General features: G+C 40.5%; 1 protein-coding gene across 5 annotated transcripts in view; it reads right to left on the reverse strand.

Moving 5' to 3' along the window:
* The window catches only part of LOC130282596 (pulmonary surfactant-associated protein A-like), a 493,810-nt gene that overhangs the window by 235,262 nt on the left and 246,034 nt on the right, over window positions 1-12,514 (reverse strand). The window contains exons 1-2 of one of the 5 annotated variants that reach the window (XM_056530979.1): window positions 4,878-4,951; window positions 4,029-4,070 (exon numbers count right to left, since the gene is read on the reverse strand). The exons of 2 other annotated variants lie outside the window; for them this stretch is intronic. Coding sequence is in view for 1 of the 3 variants with exons in the window: in XM_056530977.1 (XP_056386952.1) it covers window positions 4,794-4,795 (2 nt within the window). In the remaining 2 variants the exon portion in view is untranslated. Of the gene's footprint in view, window positions 1-4,028; window positions 4,071-4,793; window positions 5,017-12,514 lie in introns of those variants that run through there. 2 more of the 5 variants (XM_056530977.1, XM_056530978.1) reach the window with 2 other exon arrangements.

The following is a 12,514-nucleotide window of genomic DNA, read 5'->3' on the forward strand; positions in this document are numbered from 1 at the left end:
GTCAGAGGCTATATGCACAGCAGAGGTGAGTTATCATGTTAGGGTCCCATCCGATATGAGGCCACCTCCGCGTGGTGGATGGGGGGACACATTTTGATCAAAAAGTGCGCTGAGAGCCTCCATTTTTTGACCTAGAGTGCTGTTGCAACTTTCTTGTTTGTACATTTTGTATTTGCCACAGCAGCGGGCACCTGTGTATTAGGTTGTTGTGCTGGCTATTTTTCCTTTTGTTTTTACTTTGTAAATTGGGGGGTGTGGCACCCTCTTTAGCCGTGCACCCCACCCCTCTCAGACTGGAGGTGGTTTAGTCAATGGCTGATCCAACATGTCACACAGTCAGAGGCTATATGCACAGCAGAGGTGAGTTATCATGTTAGGGTCCCATCCGATATGAGGCCACCTCCGCGTGGTGGATGGGGGGACACATTTTGATCAAAAAGTGCACTGAGAGCCTCCATTTTTGACCTAGAGTGCTGTTGCAACTTTCTTGTTTGTACATTTTGTATTTGCCACAGCAGCGGGCACCTGTGTATTAGGTTGTTGTGCTGGCTATTTTTCCTTTTGTTTTTACTTTGTAAATTGGGGGATGTGGCACCCTCTTTAGCCGTGCACCCCACCCCTCTCAGACTGGAGGTGGTTTAGTCAATGGCTGATCCAACATGTCACACAGTCAGAGGCTATATGCACAGCAGAGGTGAGTTATCATGCTAGGGTCCCATCCGATATGAGGCCACCTCTGCCTGGTGGATGGGGGGACATATTTTGATCAAAAAGTGCGCTGAGAGCCTCCATTTTTTGACCTAGAGTGCTGTTGCAACTTTCTTGTTTGTACATTTTGTATTTGCCACAGCAGCGGGCACCTGTGTATTAGGTTGTTGTGCTGGCTATTTTTACTTTTGTTTTTACTTTGTAAATTGGGGGGTGTGGCACCCTCTTTAGCCGTGCACCCCACCCCTCTCAGACTGGAGGTGGTTTAGTCAATGGCTGATCCAACATGTCACACAGTCAGAGGCTATATGCACAGCAGAGGTGAGTTATCATGTTAGGGTCCCATCCGATATGAGGCCACCTCTGCCTGGTGGATGGGGGGACACATTTTGATCAAAAAGTGCGCTGAGAGCCTCCATTTTTTGACCTAGAGTGCTGTTGCAACTTTCTTGTTTGTACATTTTGTATTTGCCACAGCAGCGGGCACCTGTGTATTAGGTTGTTGTGCTGGCTATTTTTCCTTTTGTTTTTACTTTGTAAATTGGGGGGTGTGGCACCCTCTTTAGCCGTGCACCCCACCCCTCTCAGACTGGAGGTGGTTTAGTCAATGGCTGATCCAACATGTCACACAGTCAGAGGCTATATGCACAGCAGAGGTGAGTTATCATGTTAGGGTCCCATCCGATATGAGGCCACCTCCGCGTGGTGGATGGGGGGACACATTTTGATCAAAAAGTGCACTGAGAGCCTCCATTTTTGACCTAGAGTGCTGTTGCAACTTTCTTGTTTGTACATTTTGTATTTGCCACAGCAGCGGGCACCTGTGTATTAGGTTGTTGTGCTGGCTATTTTTCCTTTTGTTTTTACTTTGTAAATTGGGGGGTGTGGCACCCTCTTTAGCCGTGCACCCCACCCCTCTCAGACTGGAGGTGGTTTAGTCAATGGCTGATCCAACATGTCACACAGTCAGAGGCTATATGCACAGCAGAGGTGAGTTATCATGCTAGGGTCCCATCCGATATGAGGCCACCTCTGCCTGGTGGATGGGGGGACATATTTTGATCAAAAAGTGCGCTGAGAGCCTCCATTTTTTGACCTAGAGTGCTGTTGCAACTTTCTTGTTTGTACATTTTGTATTTGCCACAGCAGCGGGCACCTGTGTATTAGGTTGTTGTGCTGGCTATTTTTACTTTTGTTTTTACTTTGTAAATTGGGGGGTGTGGCACCCTCTTTAGCCGTGCACCCCACCCCTCTCAGACTGGAGGTGGTTTAGTCAATGGCTGATCCAACATGTCACACAGTCAGAGGCTATATGCACAGCAGAGGTGAGTTATCATGTTAGGGTCCCATCCGATATGAGGCCACCTCTGCCTGGTGGATGGGGGGACACATTTTGATCAAAAAGTGCGCTGAGAGCCTCCATTTTTTGACCTAGAGTGCTGTTGCAACTTTCTTGTTTGTACATTTTGTATTTGCCACAGCAGCGGGCACCTGTGTATTAGGTTGTTGTGCTGGCTATTTTTCCTTTTGTTTTTACTTTGTAAATTGGGGGGTGTGGCACCCTCTTTAGCCGTGCACCCCACCCCTCTCAGACTGGAGGTGGTTTAGTCAATGGCTGATCCAACATGTCACACAGTCAGAGGCTATATGCACAGCAGAGGTGAGTTATCATGTTAGGGTCCCATCCGATATGAGGCCACCTCCGCGTGGTGGATGGGGGGACACATTTTGATCAAAAAGTGTGCTGAGAGCCTCCATTTTTTGACCTAGAGTGCTGTTGCAACTTTCTTGTTTGTACATTTTGTATTTGCCACAGCAGCGGGCACCTGTGTATTAGGTTGTTGTGCTGGCTATTTTTTCTTTTGTTTTTACTTTGTAAATTGGGGGGTGTGGCACCCTCTTTAGCCGTGCACCCCACCCCTCTCAGACTGGAGGTGGTTTAGTCAATTGCTGATCCATCATGTCACACAGTCAGAGGCTATATGCACAGCAGATGTGAGTTATCATGTTAGGGTCCCATCCGATATGAGGTCACCTCCGCGTGGTGGATGGGGGGACACATTTTGATCAAAAAGTGCGCTGAGAGCCTCCATTTTTTGACCTAGAGTGCTGTTGCAACTTTCTTGTTTGTACATTTTGTATTTGCCACAGCAGCGGGCACCTGTGTATTAGGTTGTTGTGCTGGCTATTTTTCCTTTTGTTTTTACTTTGTAAATTGGGGGGTGTGGCACCCTCTTTAGCCGTGCACCCCACCCCTCTCAGACTGGAGGTGGTTTAGTCAATGGCTGATCCAACATGTCACACAGTCAGAGGCTATATGCACAGCAGAGGTGAGTTATCATGTTAGGGTCCCATCCGATATGAGGCCACCTCCGCGTGGTGGATGGGGGGACACATTTTGATCAAAAAGTGCGCTGAGAGCCTCCATTTTTTGACCTAGAGTGCTTTTGCAACTTTCTTGTTTGTACATTATATATATATATATATATATAGATAGATAAAACTTGAAACGATAGGCAGCACTTCCGATAGAATAAATATGGTGCAAGCAGTCTAGGGACCCTGGTCTTGGGTCCAATTCATTCATCCTTTCTGCTTTAGATAGATAGATAGATAGATAGATTTTTTGCCATACATTTTATGGTAAAATAAGTGATGTAATTAGAAAGTACAATTGGCTATGCAAAAAAAAAAATTAACGGAAAGTGAGGAGAAAAAAATAATGAATAATGAAATTGTCTGTGCCCTTAAGGCCAAAATAGGCTGTGTCCTTAATGGGGTACTCCAGTGGAAAATATATATTTTTTTTAAATCTACTGGTGCCTGAAAGTAAAACCGATTTGTAAATTATTTCTATTTAAATCTTAATCCTTACAGTACTTATCAGCTGCTGTATACTCGACAGAAAGTTCTTTTCTTTTTGAATTTCTTTTCTGTCTAACCACAGTGCTCTCTGCTGACACCTCTGTCTATGTCAAGAACTGAGGTGAGAAAATCTCCTTAGGAAACCTATCCTACTCTGGACAGTTCCTGACATGGACAGAGATGTCAGCAAAGAGCACTGTGGTAAGGCAGAAAATAAATAAAAAAATAAAAAAACTTCCTGTGGAGCATACAGCAGCTGATAAGTACTGAAAGGGTTACAATTTTTTAATAGAAGTACTTTACAAATCTGTTTAACTTTCTGGCACCAGTTGATTACCCCTTTAAGGTATAAAAAAAATTTAGCTGGATCATTGCAATAGCTTGATCACTTTCACGCAGCCAAATAATATAGAAAATAACATACCTTATTGCCCACAATAAAGAAAATAACATACCTTGTTAAAATGAAAGGTGGATAGGATTGTAATGGCTGTCACCTTAAATAATGAGATAAAGGACAATAACTGTCTCCATTTTTATAGTGAATAATGCCCTCATTGTTTCCAAGTAGACACTCAAGTGCAGTCAGTTATTTCGATGGTTACATTTTTATCACAAGTATCTTGTGCAATATTGAATCTCTCTAAAAAAAATTTCATTCTGTAAACAGTGTCTACTAATGTACGTGGTATTCAGAGAAACGTTTTTTTTTTTTCAGTATTTCAATGTTTTGTTTAGTTTTTTTTCCAGTATTTCCCTGTGTGGTAGTTTAAATAATTTACAAAACTTTAATATTTCTAAATCTACGGTATTACTCATCCCAAATATATTATTCTGCAGCACTATACATAAACATTTGTTGCACCAGTTCTACCACTATTACACCTATCACAACAAATATCTGATAGTTGAAGTACAATTAGATAATTTAAATAAAATTTTAAATATCCCTCTTTCGTTTCCAAAAATACTAAATTACAATCTTAACATTTGGAAATGTCCAACCGTTCTTTGCATCCCGTTACTATGGAAAACTGTCCATTCTACAAATTATATTTATGGTTCATGGTTTTAGATGCTCATTTGAAATTACAGGTGTAACTAAGAAAATATCCTATGGAAATATTAGGCAATGTTAAATATTAATTGGAGACACCAAGCCGGCACATATGAAATTAAGCATGAGAAGTAGCACAAGGAAGCACACGGAATTGACTCACATAGATGCCTGCAGCGGAGGTGCTCAGCCATGCGAAAGCACAGTAATCCAGCGAAGCAAAGAAAAACAGTCAGGCGGCACTCACCAGGCAGGTGCGTTTATTCAGGTCTCATAGACAGGCTACAGGTAGCAGGCGGGGAGCTGCGGTGGAGGACGGAGTTAACCGGAGCAAGTTGTTTAGTGTGGCTTGCGCACTTCCTCTAGCCGGTACGGCATCTGCGTGCATGCCCTCCACGCTTGTAGAGGCAGCGCATTGCAGTTGCTAAGCAACCTGGCAAACATTAACATCATGTGACTTAAACAACGATCTTGTGACACAACAGGTGGGAACCAAAACAATTAACATTGACAAACAACAGAACAGTAATAGGGAGTGGGCCATGAGTTAAGTGTAAACTAAAAATGCATTACAAAAAGGAACTGTATTAATTCCGATCATTTAAACCAATGTTACCGGTTGCATTTAGCCATGCAATCCAACAAGCTTCCTTTTGAAGCAGGACCTGAACCTAGAGCTGCCTGATAGTCTTGCCCATATATAATCTGCCACAAGGGCAAGTCAAAGCATATACCACGAAACAAGATCAGCAGGTTATCAATTCAGTGATTTGGTGGCACCAACCTCCTAGGTGTATAGTACTCCCTGTCTGTATATTTGTACAGTGTGGGAAAGATCTACTGGGATAGTTGCCTTTTAGGGACTGTTTCGATAGCCAACTAGTGCCTGCTGGCTGGTAAACCGTCTTACTCTATAGCTTCTTCAGCTTCTCACCAATAGTAATGTTCTTTCTTAACCTGATGAGAGGAGGGTGTTGGGCCAATTCTTGGAGATCGGGATCCGCTTCCAACATATACCAGAGGTGGTGTATGGCGTTGACTACTCTCTGGTTCATGTTGGAATTGGCTAGGGAAAAAGTGAACATTTTAGGGGAGGTTGCAAATCCTTTTTTGGAATCTAAGAAATGTGATCTATCTATAGATTCTACATGTGCTAGACTGGACTTGATGATGATTGTGGAATACTGTCTAGCTAGTAACTTTTTTTTTGAGATCCTGGGCTTGGGTGGCAAAAACCTGGTCTGTACTGTTGATCCTCCGTGAATGGAGAAATTGGGAGTAGGGAATGCTTGTTTTGACGTGGTGAGGGTAGGAGCTGTGGAAATGAAGCAGTGCATTTTGGGTGGAGGTTTTTCAAAAACCCTCCATAGTAAGGATATTGTCAACCAGCTTCAATTTCAATTAGATATATAGAGGAGGGCTCAACCTATCTATAAAGATACTTACAGGTGCAGCTATTCAGTAATTGAAAACATCATTAGAAAAAAGCAGTAACTACTGCAAAAAAGCGCACACCAATAATATATAAAGAAAAACTATACTTTATTAGTTCATAATCATAACATTAGAGAAAAAGGCTAAAAACAATTAAAAGCTCTATGAGCTAGAACCACAACATGGGAGAAGGGCCATGAACCCCCCCTCCTCACCAACCCGTCTAAATGGCACAAATTATGTATACACAGTTCTGTCTGGGACAAACATAGGCATAGAAATAATCATCAAAATCATACCATCACAATAAGAATACAGTGTATATAAGCAAATAAGAATAATTATAACTAAACATAAGCCAAAACAAACCATAGACAGAATATCACTGTAGGAGTGACAGACGGGATGCCAAAGCCCCACGCGTACCGTCACAATGCCACTTCCTCAGTGGTGTTGTGTATCATTGCCTCATGCCTCTATTTATACATCTATCAAATAATAACATTACATTCAGGTGTGCATCAGTTCTCTCACTTATCATTGCAGGTAACTGGCGTGGACTTCCGTCCTTCACATCAGTTTCCGTTGCCGCAAAGCGCCCTAATACCCATGTGACCACATTGGTCACATGACCGCGGGGTCAATCGCCCCACTTATGCCCACTCCTAACCTCCATACAAACGTCAATACGCTGCGCCTTCAGCGCAGCGCATGACGTGATGACCCACCTGTCTCAGCTGGGACACGTGGGTACATCATGTGATCACCTTCCCATGACAACGGACGTAAATAGACTAGCGTTAGCTGACACTCAGTAACGGCACTGCTGCAGTGTACTATTACCTGCGCCTCCCATGCACTAAGACATACAGAAAATCAGGTACATATCCTACCAAAGATCTAACCAAAAGGAAAAGGGGAATATCGTTAAGGGGGGTGGATATGTATATGAGCACAAGAATAAAGTTGATAATAACAATAAAATAAAAAAATTATTATATATATATATATATATATATAAATAAATTATAATTAATATATAAAAATGATAATAATGAATGAGTCCTACCATAACATTCAATAATAATCAGTGTGGTGCACAAACTATAATAATTATTAATAAATAATATAAATCATATATATATATATATCTATATATATATATATATATATATATATATATATATATATATATATATACATTATCACCATCAATTAATAAATAAATTGTTACATGATATCCCATAAATAATTAATGTGATAAAGATAAATAAATATGAATGAAAAAGTGTATAAAATATAAGTGTGTACTCTATAAATATAATAAATATGACCATAATGAACATTCCATGCCCCAAAATATCAATGAAATAAAAAAATTACAAAAAATAATAAAGTGAAGTATATATATAAAAATATATAAATTTTATATTAAAAAATTCATAGTCTTTACAAAAAGTGACTAATAACAAATATCAAAACCTATGTATATAAATAAATAAATACATAAATAAATTATAACACATCATAATGTTAGTGACCAATTTAACTATACGATATATATTATGTGTAAAAGCCCAAAAATTAAAAGAAAACATATATCCCTGTAGATCATACACATCAACCCCATTCACATAATTAATAAACACAAATACATAGTTCCCCTGCACCTATAATGTACTAAAGTGCATGTGTCATTAAGTGCATGGGAGGAGATTATCATGCAGCAGTTCACTGCCGATAATTAAGAGATAACTGATGCACCACCTGTATCATAACAAAATTCAATATACATATATACAATCAATGGTCGTCTTAATCCCTTGTTAGCCCATAATATGCTTAATAATCCTTCATCATGAAATATCATACATATTGTCCCAGACTCCATCTCAGAGTCTTCTACTGTCAGGATGCCCGCCCAAAACAGCCAACTGAGCGTCCAGCATCCAGAACCCAATCCAAATGCTAAATGTTTTCATCACACCTATATTCCACTTCTTTTATTATCTTTTTCATTATTTACTCTTCTTTTTAGGGGTAATCCAGTTCCCATGGGACATCCAAAGTCCAAGTCCTCTCCTTATACAGGGACCCATCCTCATACGGTAAGTTCACAATATTTGCATAATGCAACATCTAGGTAAAGAAAAAGTATACATAACTTTCTACAAAATCAATCAATTTATCCTTCAGCGGGATAAGAAATTTTTTTTTTTTTTTTTTAATTTTCATAAAATTAAATTAATATATCAATAAACCGAATGGAAATCACATAACCATCAATACTGGTGAGAACCACACATGGTGTCCCCCCCCCCCCTCCTTCTACACACTCACACACACAAACCACCACCTGATAATGCCCAATAAGGTGTAAAACTAGCTATGTGTACAAATTAACAATAATATGTGAAACTTATTATGTGATGTATGTGTTATATTGAACCAAAAAATGTGTACTGTACTAAACCACTAGTGTACTACTGCCTAAATGTGTGATGTGAAATGACAATGAATAAATAGTATGAGTGTTATAACCCCTACCTGGTGTATCTATGTGTAACATGCATGTGATCCTGAATGTATTGAAAAATACAAAAGAAAGATTGGTATTACTGGAGACACAATTATTAACATGTGATAAAGAGAAGTTAGTATTGTCTTTTCAGGAGAAACTTAAAGGCATATTGGACAAATATGAGAAGGAAATTATTGATGGAAAGAGGAGTAAATTTAATAGAGATCGCGGTGATTACGATCGGCAGGATGTTTACAGGTGGCAGCATAGAGGGAATCGCAGATATTGGAAGAAGACCGGTCCAGTTAATACAAATGTGGAGCAGGGAGAAGCAAATAGAGGCGCCAGTAGTAGTGATTTTTTATCCACAGAGGCCAGCAATACAGACACAGACGGAGGACCAGACGGGGGAAGCGTCAACCCCAAAAAAAGGGCTCCTCGACATCGAGGGCCCACCCCAGCCTACCGCAAGAAACACAGATAAATACTATTATGGGAGAAGGGGCGGATTTAGGTGGGGCAAATGATGAGACCTCCATAGGAGATCAACAAGATCAACTAAAGATCCTGAACCTGGCTACTTATGAATTGACTGAATCAGAAAAGTCAGTATTGTCTAAGGGATTGACATTTTCCCCAATGAGGAGATTGGATAAATTTGAATTCACCAAAGATGCCTATTTATTTAGCAGAAAATTGATTTTGAAACTTCTACATGAAAGACCGAATATGATGACAGACCTGGATCAGAGAGATCAAGAAGCCTTATGTGAACTAATTGGATTGCTGGATGAAAATCAAACAGGTACGCCTGTGCGGCCTCGTTGCCCATGTTATAAACCTTCCACCACAGCGCCCCCCTTCTCCCTTTTTTCCTACAGTGCAGGTTTTCTTCCAAACTGTAATTGAGACGATATGTAGACTACCGGATAATTTCATTTCAGGTAGAAACCTGACACGAGAAGAACAGAAAGCAATTGATAATCTGAAGAACAATAGGGAGTTCTTAATAAAAGAAGCCGAAAAGGGTGGGAATGTCGTTTTGTGGCCGTTGGAGCTATACACACGTGAGGCAATGAGGCAATTAAATGATCAAAGATACTATCAAAAGTTACCGCCTGATCCTACAGAGTATTTTCAACGCAGGCTTTCACACATCCTAGACTTGGCTTTGGAGCATGGAGTCATATCCAGGAAGGAATTTGAGTTTCTGCAGGTAAAGGACCCACGCACAGCTACCTTTTATATGCTTCCTAAGGTACATAAGAATAGGGAGGATCCCACGGGGCGACCAATATTTTCGGGGATTGGTAGTCTGTGCAAGAAGGCTTCCTCCTTTATTGATTTTTCATTACAGCCCCTGGTTACCACATTGCCTTCATACCTGCATGATTCCTCTCATCTGATGCAAATGATTAAAGATCTGGATGTGCCAGAGGGGACCTTACTTGTCACATGTGACGTGGAGTTACTGTATTCTAACATTAGACATCGAGATGGCATCCGGGCTGTGGATTACCATTTGAGGAGACAGGTAAATCATAATGAGAGTTTTGATTCTTTTTTGACCACAGTGCTGGAATTTGTATTACATCATAATTTTTTTTATCTTCGACGGAAGGTTCTATTTGCAGACATCTGGAACGGCGATGGGTGCACGCTGTGCCCCCTCCTACGCTAACCTCTTTATGGGGTGGTGAGAGGAGGCACACGTGTACCCATCCCCACATTACGAGCATGTACTAAGATGGTACAGATTTATTGACGACATTCTGTTTTTGTGGAGGGTAGCCAGGAGGAATGTGTTAGGTTTATTTCTTTTTTGAATCAGAATGAGTTCAACATTAAACTAACACGCAATATCTCTCCATCGGCAGTGGAATTCCTGGATCTGCGCTTGAGCATCAACAATGGACACTTGGAGACCGACCTCTTTCGTAAGGCTACTGCGACAAATAGCCTGCTCCATTACTCCTCTTTCCAACCTAAGCATACACTAAAAGGAATTCCGATAGGCCAATTCTTATGCGTAAAAATGAATTGTAGTAGATCCCAGGACTTTAGGAAGCAAGCATTGGATCTCACTGACAGGTTCAAGAAGAGGGGCTACCCGAGGAGGATTATTTCTCAAGCGTACGGGAGAGCCAACAGATCGGATAGACACACTTTACTGACAGGTTTTGGAGAAAAACCTACAGATTATACATTGAGATTTGTAACCAGCTTCAATAACCAATGGTATGATATAAGACAAGTATTAGAAGAGAATTGGAAGATTCTACTCTCTGACAGTCAAGTGAAAGGGGTGATTCCTGAGAGACCAGCACTAGTATCGAGACGTGCCCCCAACCTTGGCGATCTCCTCACTATAAGTCATTTCCAGAGACCAGGTAGGCTCCTGGATAGAGAACAGAAAATTGTGGGATCCTTCCCATGTGGGGAGTGTACAGCATGCCAATTTATGACACCACAGCGAGAATTTGTTAACCCACAGAATGGCAAGAAATACCAGCTAAAGTCCTATGTGAACTGTAAAACGACGCAAGTCGTCTATGTCATTACATGTCCCTGTGGGAAACTTTATGTTGGGCAGACAGGACAACAGTTGAAGAAGAGAATTCAGAAACACATTTCCACTATCACATTCGCTCGCAGAGACAGAGACAGATATAAGACACTGACATCAGTTGCCAACCACTTCTTGGAATATCATCAGGGACGTACCAGTGGCCTACAGGTAGTAGGCCTGGAAAGAGTGATAAACAATATAAGAGGGGGACCGATTTCCAAGAAGCTCCTACAGACTGAATCCAAGTGGATTTTTGAACTAAGAACAGTGGCACCATTCGGTATGAATGAGGAACTCCTCTTTACGGGTTTTCTAGGTGAGTAATTTATATTTATAATATTGTTTAATTAATATTCTGTTATTCATTTGGGTATATTTATATTTTTTATAATAATTTCATTGGGGTTTGAGGTTTAGGATTTGGTCGTGGTGTTGTGTTTTTTAATTATATTTATTATAGGATCATGGAAGGTCACATCATATTGGGAGTATTGCGTTTGCTTGGATAGAATCCAGTAATCTACAGGTGAGTTCACATATTGTGGGCCAGGGGACAGTGGGGGGCGTGTGTGTGCACTGAATGATATGGGTATTAGTTGTGCAGATGGAGGGGCACATGAATGTGTGGGTGTCCTTTAACACATCTATCTTTGGGGGTTCACATATTATGTGCAAGTCACACCTATATACACTAGATATATACATTTCACATATTCAGGATCACATGCATGTTACACATAGATACACCAGGTAGGGGTTATTACACACATCTATTTGCTTCTCCCTGTTCCACATTTGTATTAATGGGACCGGTCTTCTTCCAATATCTGCGATTCCCTCTATGCTGCCACCTGTAAACATCCTGCCGATCGTAATCATCGTGATCTCTATTAAATTTACTCCTCTTTCCATCAATAATTTCCTTCTCATATTTGTCCAATATGCCTTTAAGTTTCTCCTGAAAAGACAATACTAACTTCTCTTTATCACATGTTAATAATTGTGTCTCCAGTAATACCAATCTTTCTTTTGTATTTTTCAATATATTCAGGATCACATGCATGTTACACATAGATACACCAGGTAGGGGTTATAACACTCATACTATTTATTCATTGTCATTTCACATCACACATTTAGGTGGTAGTACACTAGTGGTTTAGTACAGTACACATTTTTTGGTTCAATATAACACATACATCACATAATAAGTTTCACATATTATTGTTAATTTGTACACATAGCTAGTTTTACACCTTATTGGGTATTATCAGGTGGTGGTTTGTGTGTGTGAGTGTGTAGAGGGAGGGCGGGGGGGGGGGGGGGGGGGACAGGATGTGTGGTTCTCACCAGTATTGAT

This window comes from Hyla sarda, chromosome 7 (genome assembly GCF_029499605.1).
Source record: "Hyla sarda isolate aHylSar1 chromosome 7, aHylSar1.hap1, whole genome shotgun sequence".
NCBI classification, from domain to species: domain Eukaryota; kingdom Metazoa; phylum Chordata; class Amphibia; order Anura; family Hylidae; genus Hyla; species Hyla sarda.